This window comes from Buteo buteo, chromosome 1 (assembly GCF_964188355.1).
Source record: "Buteo buteo chromosome 1, bButBut1.hap1.1, whole genome shotgun sequence".
NCBI lineage: Eukaryota > Metazoa > Chordata > Aves > Accipitriformes > Accipitridae > Buteo > Buteo buteo.
Window position 1 is genome coordinate 33574098 of NC_134171.1, and position 13217 is coordinate 33587314.

The window sequence follows — 13217 nt, forward strand, 5'->3', positions numbered from 1 at the left end:
GCCGGGGCCCGGGCCCCCGGAGCGAGCGGTCGGGATGCGGTGCGGGAAGATGGCGGCACCGCCGCCGCCGCCGCCAGCCGGGGCGGCGGGCGCTTGGGGCGGCGTGCGGCGGCGCTGCCAGCGGCTGCTGTACTGGGTGCCGGTGCTCTTCATCTCCAGCATCCTCTGCTGGTCCTACTACGCCTATGTCACCCAGCTCTGCCTGCGTGAGTGCTGCCGCCGCGGCGGCCGGGGGGGCTCCCGCGGGACGGGGGTGGGCGCCGCCGCCCCTGCCCCTGCCGGCAGAGCGCAGCCGCCCGCGCTTGCCGGGACGGAGCCGGCGGGGAGACGGGGGGGCGGCGGCGGCGGCGGCGGCTGTTGTTTGTGGGCGCCGGGGCTGTCCCTGGCCGCCGCCACGCCCGCCGGCCGGGGCCGGGGCCGGGGCCGGGGCCGGGGTTGCGCCGCAGGAAGCGGTCGGCGACGGGCTGGGCTGGGCTGGAGGCTGGCGGGAGGGAGACCCAGCCCGCAGCCCGGTCGCCTCTGGACGGCCGGGGTCGTGCTGGCATCCGCGCTGCCTTGTGCAGTCCTGTCCTTCCCACCCCGCACCCCCCCCCCCCCGCGACCTGGTCGCGCGTGGTTTCCACTTCCACGCGAGGAGGGAGCCGATCGCACGGGGGTTTTCACGGGCGTGAGGTTTTCTCCGTGGCGGGCATAGCGTGTGGCACCCCAACCCTGAAGATGGGACCCGGAGACTCCCCGTGCAGACGGCATGAGCGAAGTTAGCGGTCCCTTTGTTTTCCTCCCACGGCGTGACAGCACTTACATATATGTATATATGTAAAACCAGGGTCTTCTGTCAGCGAAGGTGGAAGCAGGAACAGGTAACAGAAAATCCCCGAGTCTCCCCATGCCACTCTCAAGTCATCTAGAAAATGCCTGGCTGTCACAACTTCTTGGTCCGCCTTTGGCATCGGCAGCCTGCAGTTCATTCAGAAGTCATCCTGACCGTGCGTCTTGGCTCTTCCTGAGCGTTGGGCAAATAATTAATCACATACTGGAGATTGGGTGTGATCTGAGTATTTATGTGAATTTGAGTAGTTGAGCCAGGAGTACTTGTTAAACGACCAGCTCACTAGGCTCTCTTGAATTAATTTCAGTTTCTGTCGTGGTTTGTCTTGTAGAAAACAATTTAATCTTTGAATTTTAGAGGCTAATGTATGGTGTACTGATGTTTCGTGAACAGTATTAGAACACTGGTACAAAGGAATACAAATTAGCTGTTGTCTCCCCTTCCCTCTCTATTGTAGGTAACGTTCATAGTGAGTGTTGGTCATTTAGCGTCTGTTTAAGGAACAGCGGTGAGGGGAAAATACCCAACTGAAGCTGAGGGCATTTATATGCATATATAACTTTGCCAGACTTCAGCTTTCATATTTAAAATCTCAGCAGTCTGGTACCTAATTTTGGATTTCTTTTTTTTTTTTTTTCTCAAACATAAGACTGTGATAAAATTTTTGTCCTACAGATGCTTGGCTGAGCAGTTGAGATATTAAGCAAAAAACGATTGCCAGACCTAGCACCTCTGTTTTGGAGGGAGGTGTTAAGAGTTGGTGTGGTTCCTATATCGGAGGTGGGCTTTTACATCTTTTTTTCACTAACAACATTCAAATCTGTTAGCTTTAAATGCTGTTCTTCAACTAGAAAGTGGGACTTGAGTTGCTGCACCCTCACGAGAAGAGGACTGAAGTGTCTACATCCAGTGCAAGGAAGCGAATTGTCCAGAACGTTGTGGGAGTAGCTGACTGAATGAGCCTGGAAAGGGGAGCTGTAAGCTGGTACGAGGACAGCAAGGATATTTTGGGGCAAAGCGACCCTAGTTAACATCTGTCCTAATGCACACAGCCCCATGGTGCTTACACAGCGAAGTAGGCTTGATTTGCGCACTACTGTTTGAGTGATCTACTGCATTTTTTATTGTGTGTAATTCTGTATAACAGAGGAAAATTGGGTTTTAGCTTACCTGACAGAAGGTACCTCTTAGGGCAATGGCATGCTTGAAACTTACTTCAAACTATTAACTGTGGTACCATGATTCCTTGAGAACCACTCAAAGCAAAAGGCCTGTCATGGGAGGGAATGAAGAGAGAATCCTGGGGCTCTGCTAAATCGTCTTTTACTGAATTCCTTTGTGTGGACAAAGGTGATTTTTTTGTTTGTTTGTTTGGTTTTTTTCTTGTTCCCCTCCCCACCCCTCTTCCCCATTCTGCCTGGCTCACTAGTTTTTGAATTCAGCATAATTGTTGTCCGCAGCTTCCGTTAATTCCATCTTTTGTCTATATCTGGATGTTTTCCCTCGTTTTTGGCATATTAAGATAAAATAAACGTATGTCTTGTCTTACTAATGAGTATTTAGTGTAAACAACAGAAGGAATAGCTAACAACTCTGAGAATGAAAGCCAACGACAGGAATAGACTAAGCATTTCAGTGCTTTGAAGCCAGCCTGTCTACTCAGTGCATCTTTTATTCCTGCAACACTGACTGCTAAAGAGGACATATATACCTGCTTATTTTACTGCAGCTTGTCATTGATGCTACCGGCAACGTACAGGGAACAATGTTAACCACTGTGCAGTAGGACTTAGCAAGGACTTTGCATAGTTGTTAAGTGGTTTCTTTGAGCTTTTAATAATGAGAAAGTGTTTCAAATGTAGTATTTTGGATGTTTTTTTGCAACTCCTACTGAGTGTTGTAGGAGGGATGTTACATTTTTTTAAAAAAAGAGAAAGCCTATTGAGGTGATCCCTTTCATCCCTAAAGCTTAGTAGTTAACAGTATTGAGTACCATTTTAGGGGGGAAAGAAAAAAAAAAAAAAAGGTTTTAGAAACAGAAAAAGGAGTCCACAACTTTTAACTGCAGTATTACCATATCTAGAGTTCTGTCTCTTTTATTAGTGGATTCAGTTAAGTGCTCGTGCTGCTTTAACCTTTAAGGAAAAGGAGAAAGGTATTGAACACTAGCAAATGGTTATCTTCTTCCTGCTGGTTATAGAATACTGGGATTAAATATGTAAATGAATTGGGTTTTAAAACACCTGACTAGAAATTGCTTCTCTCTAATCCAGTTCCATTCTCTTGATTTTGCCATTATTGTCATCTCACAACCCCTGTCTGGCAGTAGTAGTTGTCTTTTCCCCCCAGATAACTTCCTTTGTGTTTAAAATTAATGGGCCTTTAAGTATTCCTTCCCTTAAAAAAATTTGAATGTGTTTATGAAAACCTGAGGGTTACAGATTTATTGTTCTTCCTCTAAAAAGATGAGGAAATACAGGCAATGTGCAATGAGTACATTGAACTTCAATAGCTGAAGCTACTGAAATTTCAACCTAGGTTATATGGAACAATAAATAGTAACATGAAGTGCAAATGGAATTCTCTCCCCTGGCTCCTGCATCCATGTGTCTCTACTCAGAAAATACATACTGGATTCTGTAAACTATATGCAAAGAAAATAATTATTCTTGTGTCTTCCTTCTTATGTGTATCTCTAACTTGGGTTAGTAGAACTATAAGGGACTTAGAGTAGTTATCCACTCCATGCTTTGGGTAAGGCAGAACCAGTAGGTATTTACAGTTTCTGGCAGTTGTTTGTCAGAAATGTTCTTGACAAACTCAGATGTTGAGATTCTTTTGGGTTTTTTGTTCTGTTTTCCTGCCAGTTCATGACTTGGAGTTGTATATGAGAAGGAAAATGTGAAAATTTGAGAGTGCTGTGACAGATGTTTTTAGTGACAATATCAACCGTGCTGATGAAAGGGTTATCCAATAAATATAAATTGGTTGTATATGTTAAGTTTTGGTCCATTGTTATGTGTTACTGATTTGAATTCTAAGGATAATGCTCTTGCTCAGGGAATCCTTTCTGAAAACGCAGCTTGAATATGTAATTTTGAAGGAGGAAAATACATTTAGCTGTGGAACATAAAGTGGTGAATAAGCATTGCCTGACTACTTCAGTGAAGGGAAAGGAAGGACATACTCCCACCCGGGTGAGTGATTTGGCTGATTTGGAGAAGAATAAGTGACCTCAGCTCAGTTGAAGAGGGCGACAAGAAGACATGCACAATACAGTCAGGAGAGCTCATAAGCCACTTCTTTGGTTTTGGAGTAGAATATGTGACTGGGATCTGTCCACTGCTACCTTCACTGTGGAACAGAAAAATGTGAAATGACACCCAGCTGCCAAAGATGTTAATGATCGTGAAAGATTTTTGCTGGGGGATCAGATTGGTTAGTGCTGAATTGAGGTTTTTGACTCCATGTAACATCAGTGGAATGGAATTATAGCAGGATAAAAAGCTGCTTAATTCATCACAGTTTAGAGGCAGAATTAATGCGTGCCCTGTAGGCATGGCACAGTGTCATCAGGGGATCAGAAACGGCAGAAAATATGGAGATAGAAGCTGACAGAGAAAAAAAAAAGGGGAAAAAAATAAAAGGTGGGGCCCAAGATTTGGTCAGCTGGATGTGAACTCTTTGCTCAGTATGTTCTCCAAATGGATCAAAAGATTTATGGTACTTGGTGCACATGTCCTGTGATCATCCACAGCTTCCATTTGGCTATAGAATTACAAGTACATTGTAACATTGCAGCTGGCTGTTGTCAAATACCAGTTAAATACTCTGTACATTGGCTGCTTAGGTAGCAAAGGACTTTGGTCAAAGCAAATTTGTATTTTTATACCGTATTTTGCAAACACCACATTTTTTTCCTCTTCTGAGATCCCTGGTTACTTTCAGAAAAGTTTCAAAACTGGCAGCTGAAGTGAAATTGGTTTCTGAATTTTAGCCAGCAGTACTCCTGTGCATTTCTCAAATTTAATTTGATTTCTTTCTCAGACCTTCAGAGGCAGCTGCCATTCTCCACTTCTGAAATTGAAGTCTGTGTTAAGTATGACTGGTTATCTCTCCATATAGTATAGGAGATATATTGTATACTGCCTGGAGGGTTTGTGCCTTGAAAGTTAAAACCATGGCTTTAAGTTGAAAACATAAGGTCTATGGTGAAGATATAATTATTAGGTAAGATTGTGTTTTCAGTTAAAGATTTAACACTGCTTGATACATAACAACTTGAATGGATGTTCTTGTCAGGGTGTACTTTTTGTGTGCTAAAAAGGGTCTGATCATACAACTTCTCTAGAAGTAGTCTTCACTCTTCAGTTAGTCCTTGTGACTTGGAAAGTAAATGGGAAGTTTGTAAAGAAGAAGGATTAAATTAATTCTTAGACATACGTAGTTCGGAAGTAGTAGTTTTGTGACCCTACCTAAAAAGCATAGCTTGCTGCTACATAGGTGGGTGTTGATGTAGTTTGATGGACACAGCATTAGGGGTTAAAATGAATTTACTGACACATTCACAAAAACTGTTAAATCCGAATGTATGGGTTGTTGATGACTATTTATGCCAACCATAAATCTCACAGAAATATTTCTGTTACTTTTGTCCTGAAGCAAAGCACTGGTGGCAAAGTCTCCACCTTGTCACTCTGAATCAAAGCAAATCACTGCTCTGTCTAGCAAAGAGGTAGTTTCTATTGCAAGCACTGATTTTTTTTTTCTAAAGGACTATTGCAGACAAGGATAGAACACTTGTCACAACTGTAAAACACTTTTATGAGTACAGAGAGCTGAGTTAAATTGCATATATAGATCAGTGTTTTACAGCTTCAAATATGCTATAAAGATAAAATACGTACTTAGTTTTGTGAATCAGATCCAAGATGTTAAACTGTATAAAAGTTTGAGAGAAACAGCTATTTATAGATGTGGCTGCAGAGTCTCTGAATCAGATGTATCTTATCTTCCCATTTCAAGGTTTTAAATATTTAAAAAATGTACATAAAATATGGAAGCAAGATTTTTATATATCCGCTTCCATCAAAGCTTTGAAAAAGTAATTGCTTTCTCCAGTGTTTTTTGTTTGTTTTGTTTTTGTTTTTTTTTTTAACCTAACCATTACATTTACTGTTCAGGAACTTTGGGTTTGGTTTTAGAAGTCAAGCAAAATTTAATGTTAGAAAACCAATGCAATTTTTTACATGAATTTTATCTTCCAAAATCTCTTGGGTTTTGGGGTAGCAATGTGTCTTACTAGGTCTCTAGCTACATGGAGATGGATGCCTGCTTAAATTTTCCACAGGTGAGTGAGAATAAGGATTTCTAGAGAAAATGAGCCATAGCTCAAGAAATGGGAAATCCATTTCTATCACTGAGTTAAGGTCTGACCCAGTGCAAGGTGCCTAGCAATGTGGCTTCTCTTAGCAAACTAATTTGGTGATGGAGTTGTAGCAGGCCATTTTGAGAGGCCGCAGTACCTCTTTGCTCGCCAAGCCATTCCTAATGCTGCATGGCTTTGTCCCTGTGACGAAGACTACCAGCGAGTGTGGGATGAATTCCCCAGGCTTCTCTGGGCGTCCTTTCCATCCTGGACTTTTTCCTATCTTTTGTAACACAACTTTCTGTCCTCAGTCACTGTTGTTTTTTGCAAGCACAGGCTGTTTAGCAGCATTGACTACTGAATATGCTGTTTCTGTTTCTGGCTGCCTGTGGCTCAGGGCAAGGAGGGAACGATGTTTCTGGCTCAGGAAATTGGCATCTACGTTGGCTGAAGTCCTGCGTGTGTCCCAGCCTGATCCCTAATTCTGATGAGCACCGTCTGCGAGCTGTGTAATGAAACAGAGAGGCTCCAATTACGTGATAGTCTCCTAGTACTGAACTGTAAATGGCATCCTGACGCTTTAGCAGTGGAAGGCTGATTCTTAATGAAATTGGCCCCTGCAGTATCTCAGGCAAACAGAGCTGTAACTTTTTAATGACTTCTTGAAGACAGGTCATGGTTTTATAATTATCTCGGTCTCTGAATATACAGGAGTATTGTTCCATTCCTCTCTCAAAGGGTTTTACCCTGTTTTCTCCCAGACTGTAGAAATTGCTTAATGGTTGGGACTGGCGTGTCCTTGGTGTTTATTTTAGTCGTCGTAGCCATAAATGCTTTTCACCCTTATTATTTGTATGCTATTTGACTACCAGTAAGTGAATTTGCAGCGTTTAAGATGATATTTATTAATGACAGGATGCATAGTGTGACCTACTTTTCTGTGCACTACCAGCAGTGAATATAACCCCTTGTAAGAGAAATGAGAAAACTGCCAGAAAGACTGGTATAAATGATTCGCAGAAGACTATATGATCAGATACTGTTGAATAATATAGCAAAGCTGTATCACTGAATCTACTGAAAAATATAAAATTTGGTTTAAATAAATAGATCACGTGTGCTGTTCAGAAGGTGGGGAAAGTAGCAAATGTTTCTTTGATCAAATATAAAATTAGAGTGTTTTTTTCATGTTAGAAAATTATTTCCAATGCACTTAAATAGTGTGGTTTTAGAATGATAAGCATCTTGTGGTTACCCTGAGAAGTCTTTGTATTGTGGTCATTCTACAAATAGAGAAAGTTTAATTTTTAAAAGAAATTTAAGAGAGAGTTTGATTTGTAGAGGCTGCTTCCCCCCCACCCCCCCCCCCCACTGGTCAATTCTGCCACATTTGTGTCAAAAAAACCCCAACAATCCAACCAAACCAAAAATAAAACCCCTTTATTTCCTCCCTGGTCCTGTGATATTGCAGATGCCTGTCCATTACTTTCCCACACATTGCACCACCTTCAAGGAGCCTTCGTCAAAGGTGGTTTGAAAAGGCATAAGCAGAAGGAGTAGTACTTCACTTTGTGAAAAGCTGCAGGTTGTTGGATGTCTTGCGTATTCCTCTGTGTCATCGTCTGAGGGGATGTTTGTTGAGCAGCGCAGCCAGTCTCCTCATAAACACCAGTTGCAGTAAGTGTGAATAAAGGTGATAAGATTGAAAATACTGGCATCTCTCTTTAGCCTTGCCTCTTCTACTTCAGTCTCTTACAGTGGTTGCAACTCAGGAGCATATGAAATAGCTCTGAGTTATACTCAGGTGGTAAAAGAGATTAAAATGACAGGATGTATTCAAAAAAACTAGTTCTCACTCTGCTGGGATTAACTGGACATCTTTGAGCACTTATATTTTAGCCTTCATGGTCTGCAGCTCCTGTCAGGAACATTTGGCTTCCAGGCTAGATGCTGCAAAAGCAGAAAAGATGGTCCACCGGGCAGGTACAGACTCTGAGGACTGCATTTCATGCTGGAGGTGGACAGAAACGTTGAAAAGCTGTAGGCTTGCAGTCGGATAGAAGTTACTAAATTTGGATTTATTAATTGTATTGGTCCTTTACTTACAAACATGTGGAAAAGTTAAAAGTCTCAAACACCTTAATTAATACATTTTATCCAAGGTTAAAGGCAGAAAAAAAGATGACAGCTGCTTTCACAGCAATATGCTATGCCATTACCTTGTTAGGAGAGAAAAATACCACAAATCATTGTGAACGGTTGGTTAGGTAGATATTAGTTTGAAACTGGTGATTCTGCAATGTATGCTTGGCTATGGCTTTTTAATTAGCAGAGAGTAGTTATTCCAAGAAGACTGGCAAAATTTCTGCACACCTTGCTAACCATACCAAGTGGAGAAAGAAAATCAGAATTTGTGTAGTGGCTAGTTTGTCCTAATCTGAGAGCTCCAGCACTTTTAAATTACACATCAGTTCTAAAGATGTCTTTTTTTCTGGTGGATGGCTGTTTACTTACAATTTTACAGTTCTTGTTCATTATTGTACTGCAGCATCTCTGCTTCTCAGAGTCAAATGTGTATACATATTCCCTCAGCTTCTCTGTAGCATTTGTGTAAGTGGATATTTGGAATATCAATCTCTAAAGATTTCTCTTAGCTGAACTAGAAGATGGAGGGCAGAGCAGAGTTTTCTTTATAGTGGCTTATGCAGCTTCTGTGGTGTCTGTCTGATTTTTGTGGAGAACTTTATAAACATGGTTATTTGCTGTTTTCCTTCAGGTAAGGTAGATGCTTGTTTTGGTAGAGCTATAGTCAAATCTCCATTTTAATAGACATTTTTTATAATTCTAGAGTCGTGGAATAATTCATGTTTGACAGGACCTCAGCTCGTCTAGTCCAGCCTCCTAATCAAAGCAGGGTTAGGTGTAAGGTCAGGCCTGGTTGTTCAGGGTTTTATCCAACTGAGTCTTGAAAAACTCCAGAGATGGAGACTGTACAACATGTCTGGGCAACTTGGTCCACTGGTGGACTGTTCTCATGGTGGAAGAGTTTTTCCTTGCGTCAAATCTGATCCTCTCATTTCAAATTAGACTTACTGGCTCTTGTCCTCCCACCCTGCGCCATTATGAAGAGCCCAGCTCCACCTCCTGGAGGCCTCCCTGCAGGTCCTGTGTTAGGTCCTCCCAAAGCCATGTCTTCTCCAGGATGAACGAGCCCTGGTCATGCAGCCTCTCCTCGTAGGGTTAGTGATCCAGTCCCTACCAGCTTGGTCGCTCTCCCCTAGACTTGCATCTTTGTTGTAGTGCGGGGACCAAAGCTGGGGGCAATGTTCTGGATGTTACCTGAATGTTGCATAGAGGGGGATAATCCCTTCTCTTGACTGACTGGCCATGCCCCTGCTAATGCAGCCCAGGAGGCTGGTGGTCCTCTCTGCTGCCCGGGTGCTGCTGGCTCATGTTCAGCTCACTGCCCACCAGCACCCCCATGGCCTCTTCCACAGAGCTGCTCCAGCCCAGCAGTCCCCAGGCTGTATCGTTGCAGGGGCTTGTTTCTGTACAGGTGCAGGACTTTGCCCTTGCTGAATTTTGCAAGGGTCCTGTTGGCCCATTCATTGCTCCAGCCTGTCTGGGTCCATCTGGATGGCAGTCCTGCACACCAGCGCATCACCTGGTGTCCTCAGGGTGGTGTCATCCGTAAACATGATGAGCGTTCACTTTTCCAGAGCATTGGTTAAGGTGTTGAGCAGCACCGGTCCCACAGTACATCCCTGCTTTGTGCAAGGTATCTTTAAATAGTGACTTTCACTCTATCAACAAGCCTAAGTTTAATACATCAAAGTAGGATGGCATGGCTGCTTGGCCTTTCCGTAGGAGTTGCCTTGTGCCTGCTGTTTGAAGACCAGCCTTGTGCAGCTGTTTTTATTAGGAAAACAAGGGCAGATGAGAGATCCGTATAGCTACTGTCCCCTCGCTCACAGTTGTAGGTGCCAGTATATTACAGTTTGTAGACTGCTTAATTGGGATGGATAAATATGTGGTGGAGTGGTTTAGATGGAAAGGGAAGAGCACCATGAGGTTTTGATCACTTGGGAGTTTCTGATCTCTCTGAGATACCAGTTATGGGGTAGTTATGTTTTTTAAATAACGTGACCGAGAGTGTAATATTGGTGTAAGAAAAAGATTTATTCTCTTTCATAAATGCAGTGACCGATACATGATATTTGTGTACTCCACTCCATGCCTGACATACTTGCGCCTTTCCCACTCTCTTGTTATCCCCGAATTCTGTAATCTGTAGGCAGTTTCTTAAAGGAAGTGCAACTTTTGTCTACTTTCGATTTTTATACCGTGGAGATCTAAGGGTATCGCTGAGTATTGCCGGCAAAACCAGTTCTGGAGTCTGACATCTCTGCTTCAAGAACAGAACATACATAAACAGTAAAACCTGTACAACCGCAGTTAAATAACTATTCTTCAGAAGTGGCTCTTCTTGGGTTAAACTTGGGCAACTTCAGGTAGATGGAGGTGGTGGTTCTCAGGAACTGAGCCTGGGAGCCAAAAAACCTTATAAGCAATTGGCGTTGTCTACCTATTCTTGTGATGAATGTACACAGCATAAAAGCTTGATAGTGTGTGGCCTTAAGCTTGTATTGTTTAATGATTACTCTTCCCTTTTTGGTTGAAAACCAAAAGTTTAAAATATTCAGTTACATCATTTACTATTTAAACATCATTTTTACTCTTTCCTTTTTTCTCATTTTTCAGTGACAATGACAAATATTGGAGAAAAAGGTAAGATTTTTATTAGCTGTTTATAAGTGGAATTCATATATCAGGGTGCTATAGTAGTTTACTAGTAGAATTGAGAAACACATCTAACCTGTTTTAAATAAGTGTATTTTTTTGTGTTCCTCAGCTCCTTTTATTATTCTGCTGTTCCTGAATATTGCTTTAGCCATTCCAAATAGAGATGAGAAAAATTAGAACTTTTTGCTCTTATTACTGGCTTTCTGAAGTGTCAACTAAAATAATCTTTATATTCTGTTTTTAAAAATTTTTCATAACAAGAAAAGCTCTTGTAAAACCAGGACTTCTAAAGATGAGCAAGATGTTTGTGCTGAGTGTAACATACTTAAATGGGAGGTGAATTTTTTCTGCAGTTTCTTTTTAGCCAGTGTCTTTCAAGAAACAGAATCGGATACGTAATCTTTTCAGAAGATAATAAAACTGCCTGATTAGCTGTTATTAGAGTTCCTACCCCGAGGCTGTAGCATGTTTAGATTGCTTTTCCAGATGCTATTTTAATACTACAGCACAATGTGGAAGTGTAGTGTGGGGCTGCGGAGCTTTTGGAGGAAGGGATTGGGGGTCAGGAGACAAACTGTTATGTTTTTTATGTTTGTGTAATTCCAGCAGGTTTTATTAAGTCATTGGTGACTCCCTCACTTAGAAAAAGTGTTTGCCAGTTAAGAAACATTTGCTTGAAAAACTTTTTTCTGTTTGGTGATCTGTCCCCCCATATGAGTGCTTAAGCGTATCTGCAAAATTCAGCACCTGCAGACTTTGAGATAATTCCAGTTTCCTGCTGCTCCATAGTGTGTGTGGGGGAGATGAGTGTGTTGTTACGCATTGATCACAAAACACATTAGGATTATCAGCGAAATGCATTGGGGAACAGTAAATTTCCTTATTTTTAGCCACTCAAAGCTTTGGTGAGCTTCAGCCGGTCAGGAGAAATTTACCCTGGCTGTGCTTCTGCCCTAATTGTTTTTAGGGGTGAAAACTGGGGAAATGGGGCTCAGCCCTACTCCAGGTTGCTGCAAATCTCCAGGCAACTCTGGCTGTGCTAGCTATTTGTAAATGGATTGCCTTCAAGCAAGGGATATGCCGTTTGGGTTTGGTTTTTTTTTTCAGAAAAAGTGTAAAATAGGATTTCTGCCCAGGGAGCTGCAGACAGCAATTCTTTTTCTGTCTCAAGGGAATTGAGGTTCCTACGTTGGACTCTCAACACCCACAGACCCAGTGGAACAGCTGGGTGGCCCAGGGTCTCCATTGCGGGGCAGGGAAACTGGTGGGTGGGGAAACTGGTGGGTAGGTAACCTGGGAGAAGTGACCGACTGGGACCTGGGACAGGTTGGAGAACTGAGGTGCAAGAGCAAACAGTAAGAGCTGAAGTCTTGTGCAGATGTTAAAGGGGAAACATGGGATAATGTCTTTAGCCTAAAATTTCGTCTTCCTCCAGTAGTCTTTTTTTAATGTATGAAAAAGGAATTTTCTTACCATCACAGTTACCATTATTCTCGCAACAATAAAATATAGATGAAGATTAGTAAATGCATAGTGTACAGAACTGATGTAACTTGCCCTACCTTGCCCTCCTCACTTTATGCCATGAATATACTGTTGTTTAAAAAAATACTGATTTTCTTTTTTTTTTTTTTTTTGAGTAAATGAGGGTTTTTTAGAGATGATAGAAATGTTCTGATAAAAATGTGGACTGTTCCTGACAGATGCTTGTGAAATAGCAAGACGATCATGTAGCATATTGTGCTTGATGTGGAGTCCAGTTCTATTACTTATACTGATGAGATTTTTTTTCCATTTATAGACATGGCATATGTCTCTTTTCCCCTGTCATCCCAAAAGCTTTGTACAATGTTGCTCCTCAGATTTTGTTAGCTTTTGCTTATTATTTTTTAACTGCCTAGTGAATAAGAATAAATATTTACTGTGTTGCTGCTTTTTTGCGTAAACAAACTTCAACACCAGAAACATTTAATCAGTGTTACTTTTGAGGCAAAACTACAAAAACAAGAACATGCTGGGCTACTGTGCCTTCATTTATACACACAGTCATGCATGTATTATGGAAAATTCTCTAGTGCTGAATAGCATTACGTATATAAAATCATGCACTAACCATACAAGGGCAACATTTCAGATTGTGTAATAGAAGTACACAAGTTTCCCTTTATGATGTTTTTGATGATCTTATGAATTTATATAAGTTGTATAAAGACTATT

The 13217-nt window shown here is 42.0% G+C and overlaps 1 protein-coding gene across 1 annotated transcript in view; it reads left to right on the forward strand.

Annotated features, from left to right (window-relative positions):
* ZDHHC2 (zDHHC palmitoyltransferase 2) overlaps positions 1-13217 on the forward strand; it is a 37747-nt gene continuing 24530 nt past the window's right edge. Inside the window, exons 1-2 of the mRNA XM_075026693.1 lie at positions 1-206; positions 10959-10985. Coding sequence (XP_074882794.1) covers positions 35-206; positions 10959-10985 — 199 coding nt within the window. The 5' untranslated portion in view covers positions 1-34. The remainder of the gene's footprint in view (positions 207-10958; positions 10986-13217) is intronic.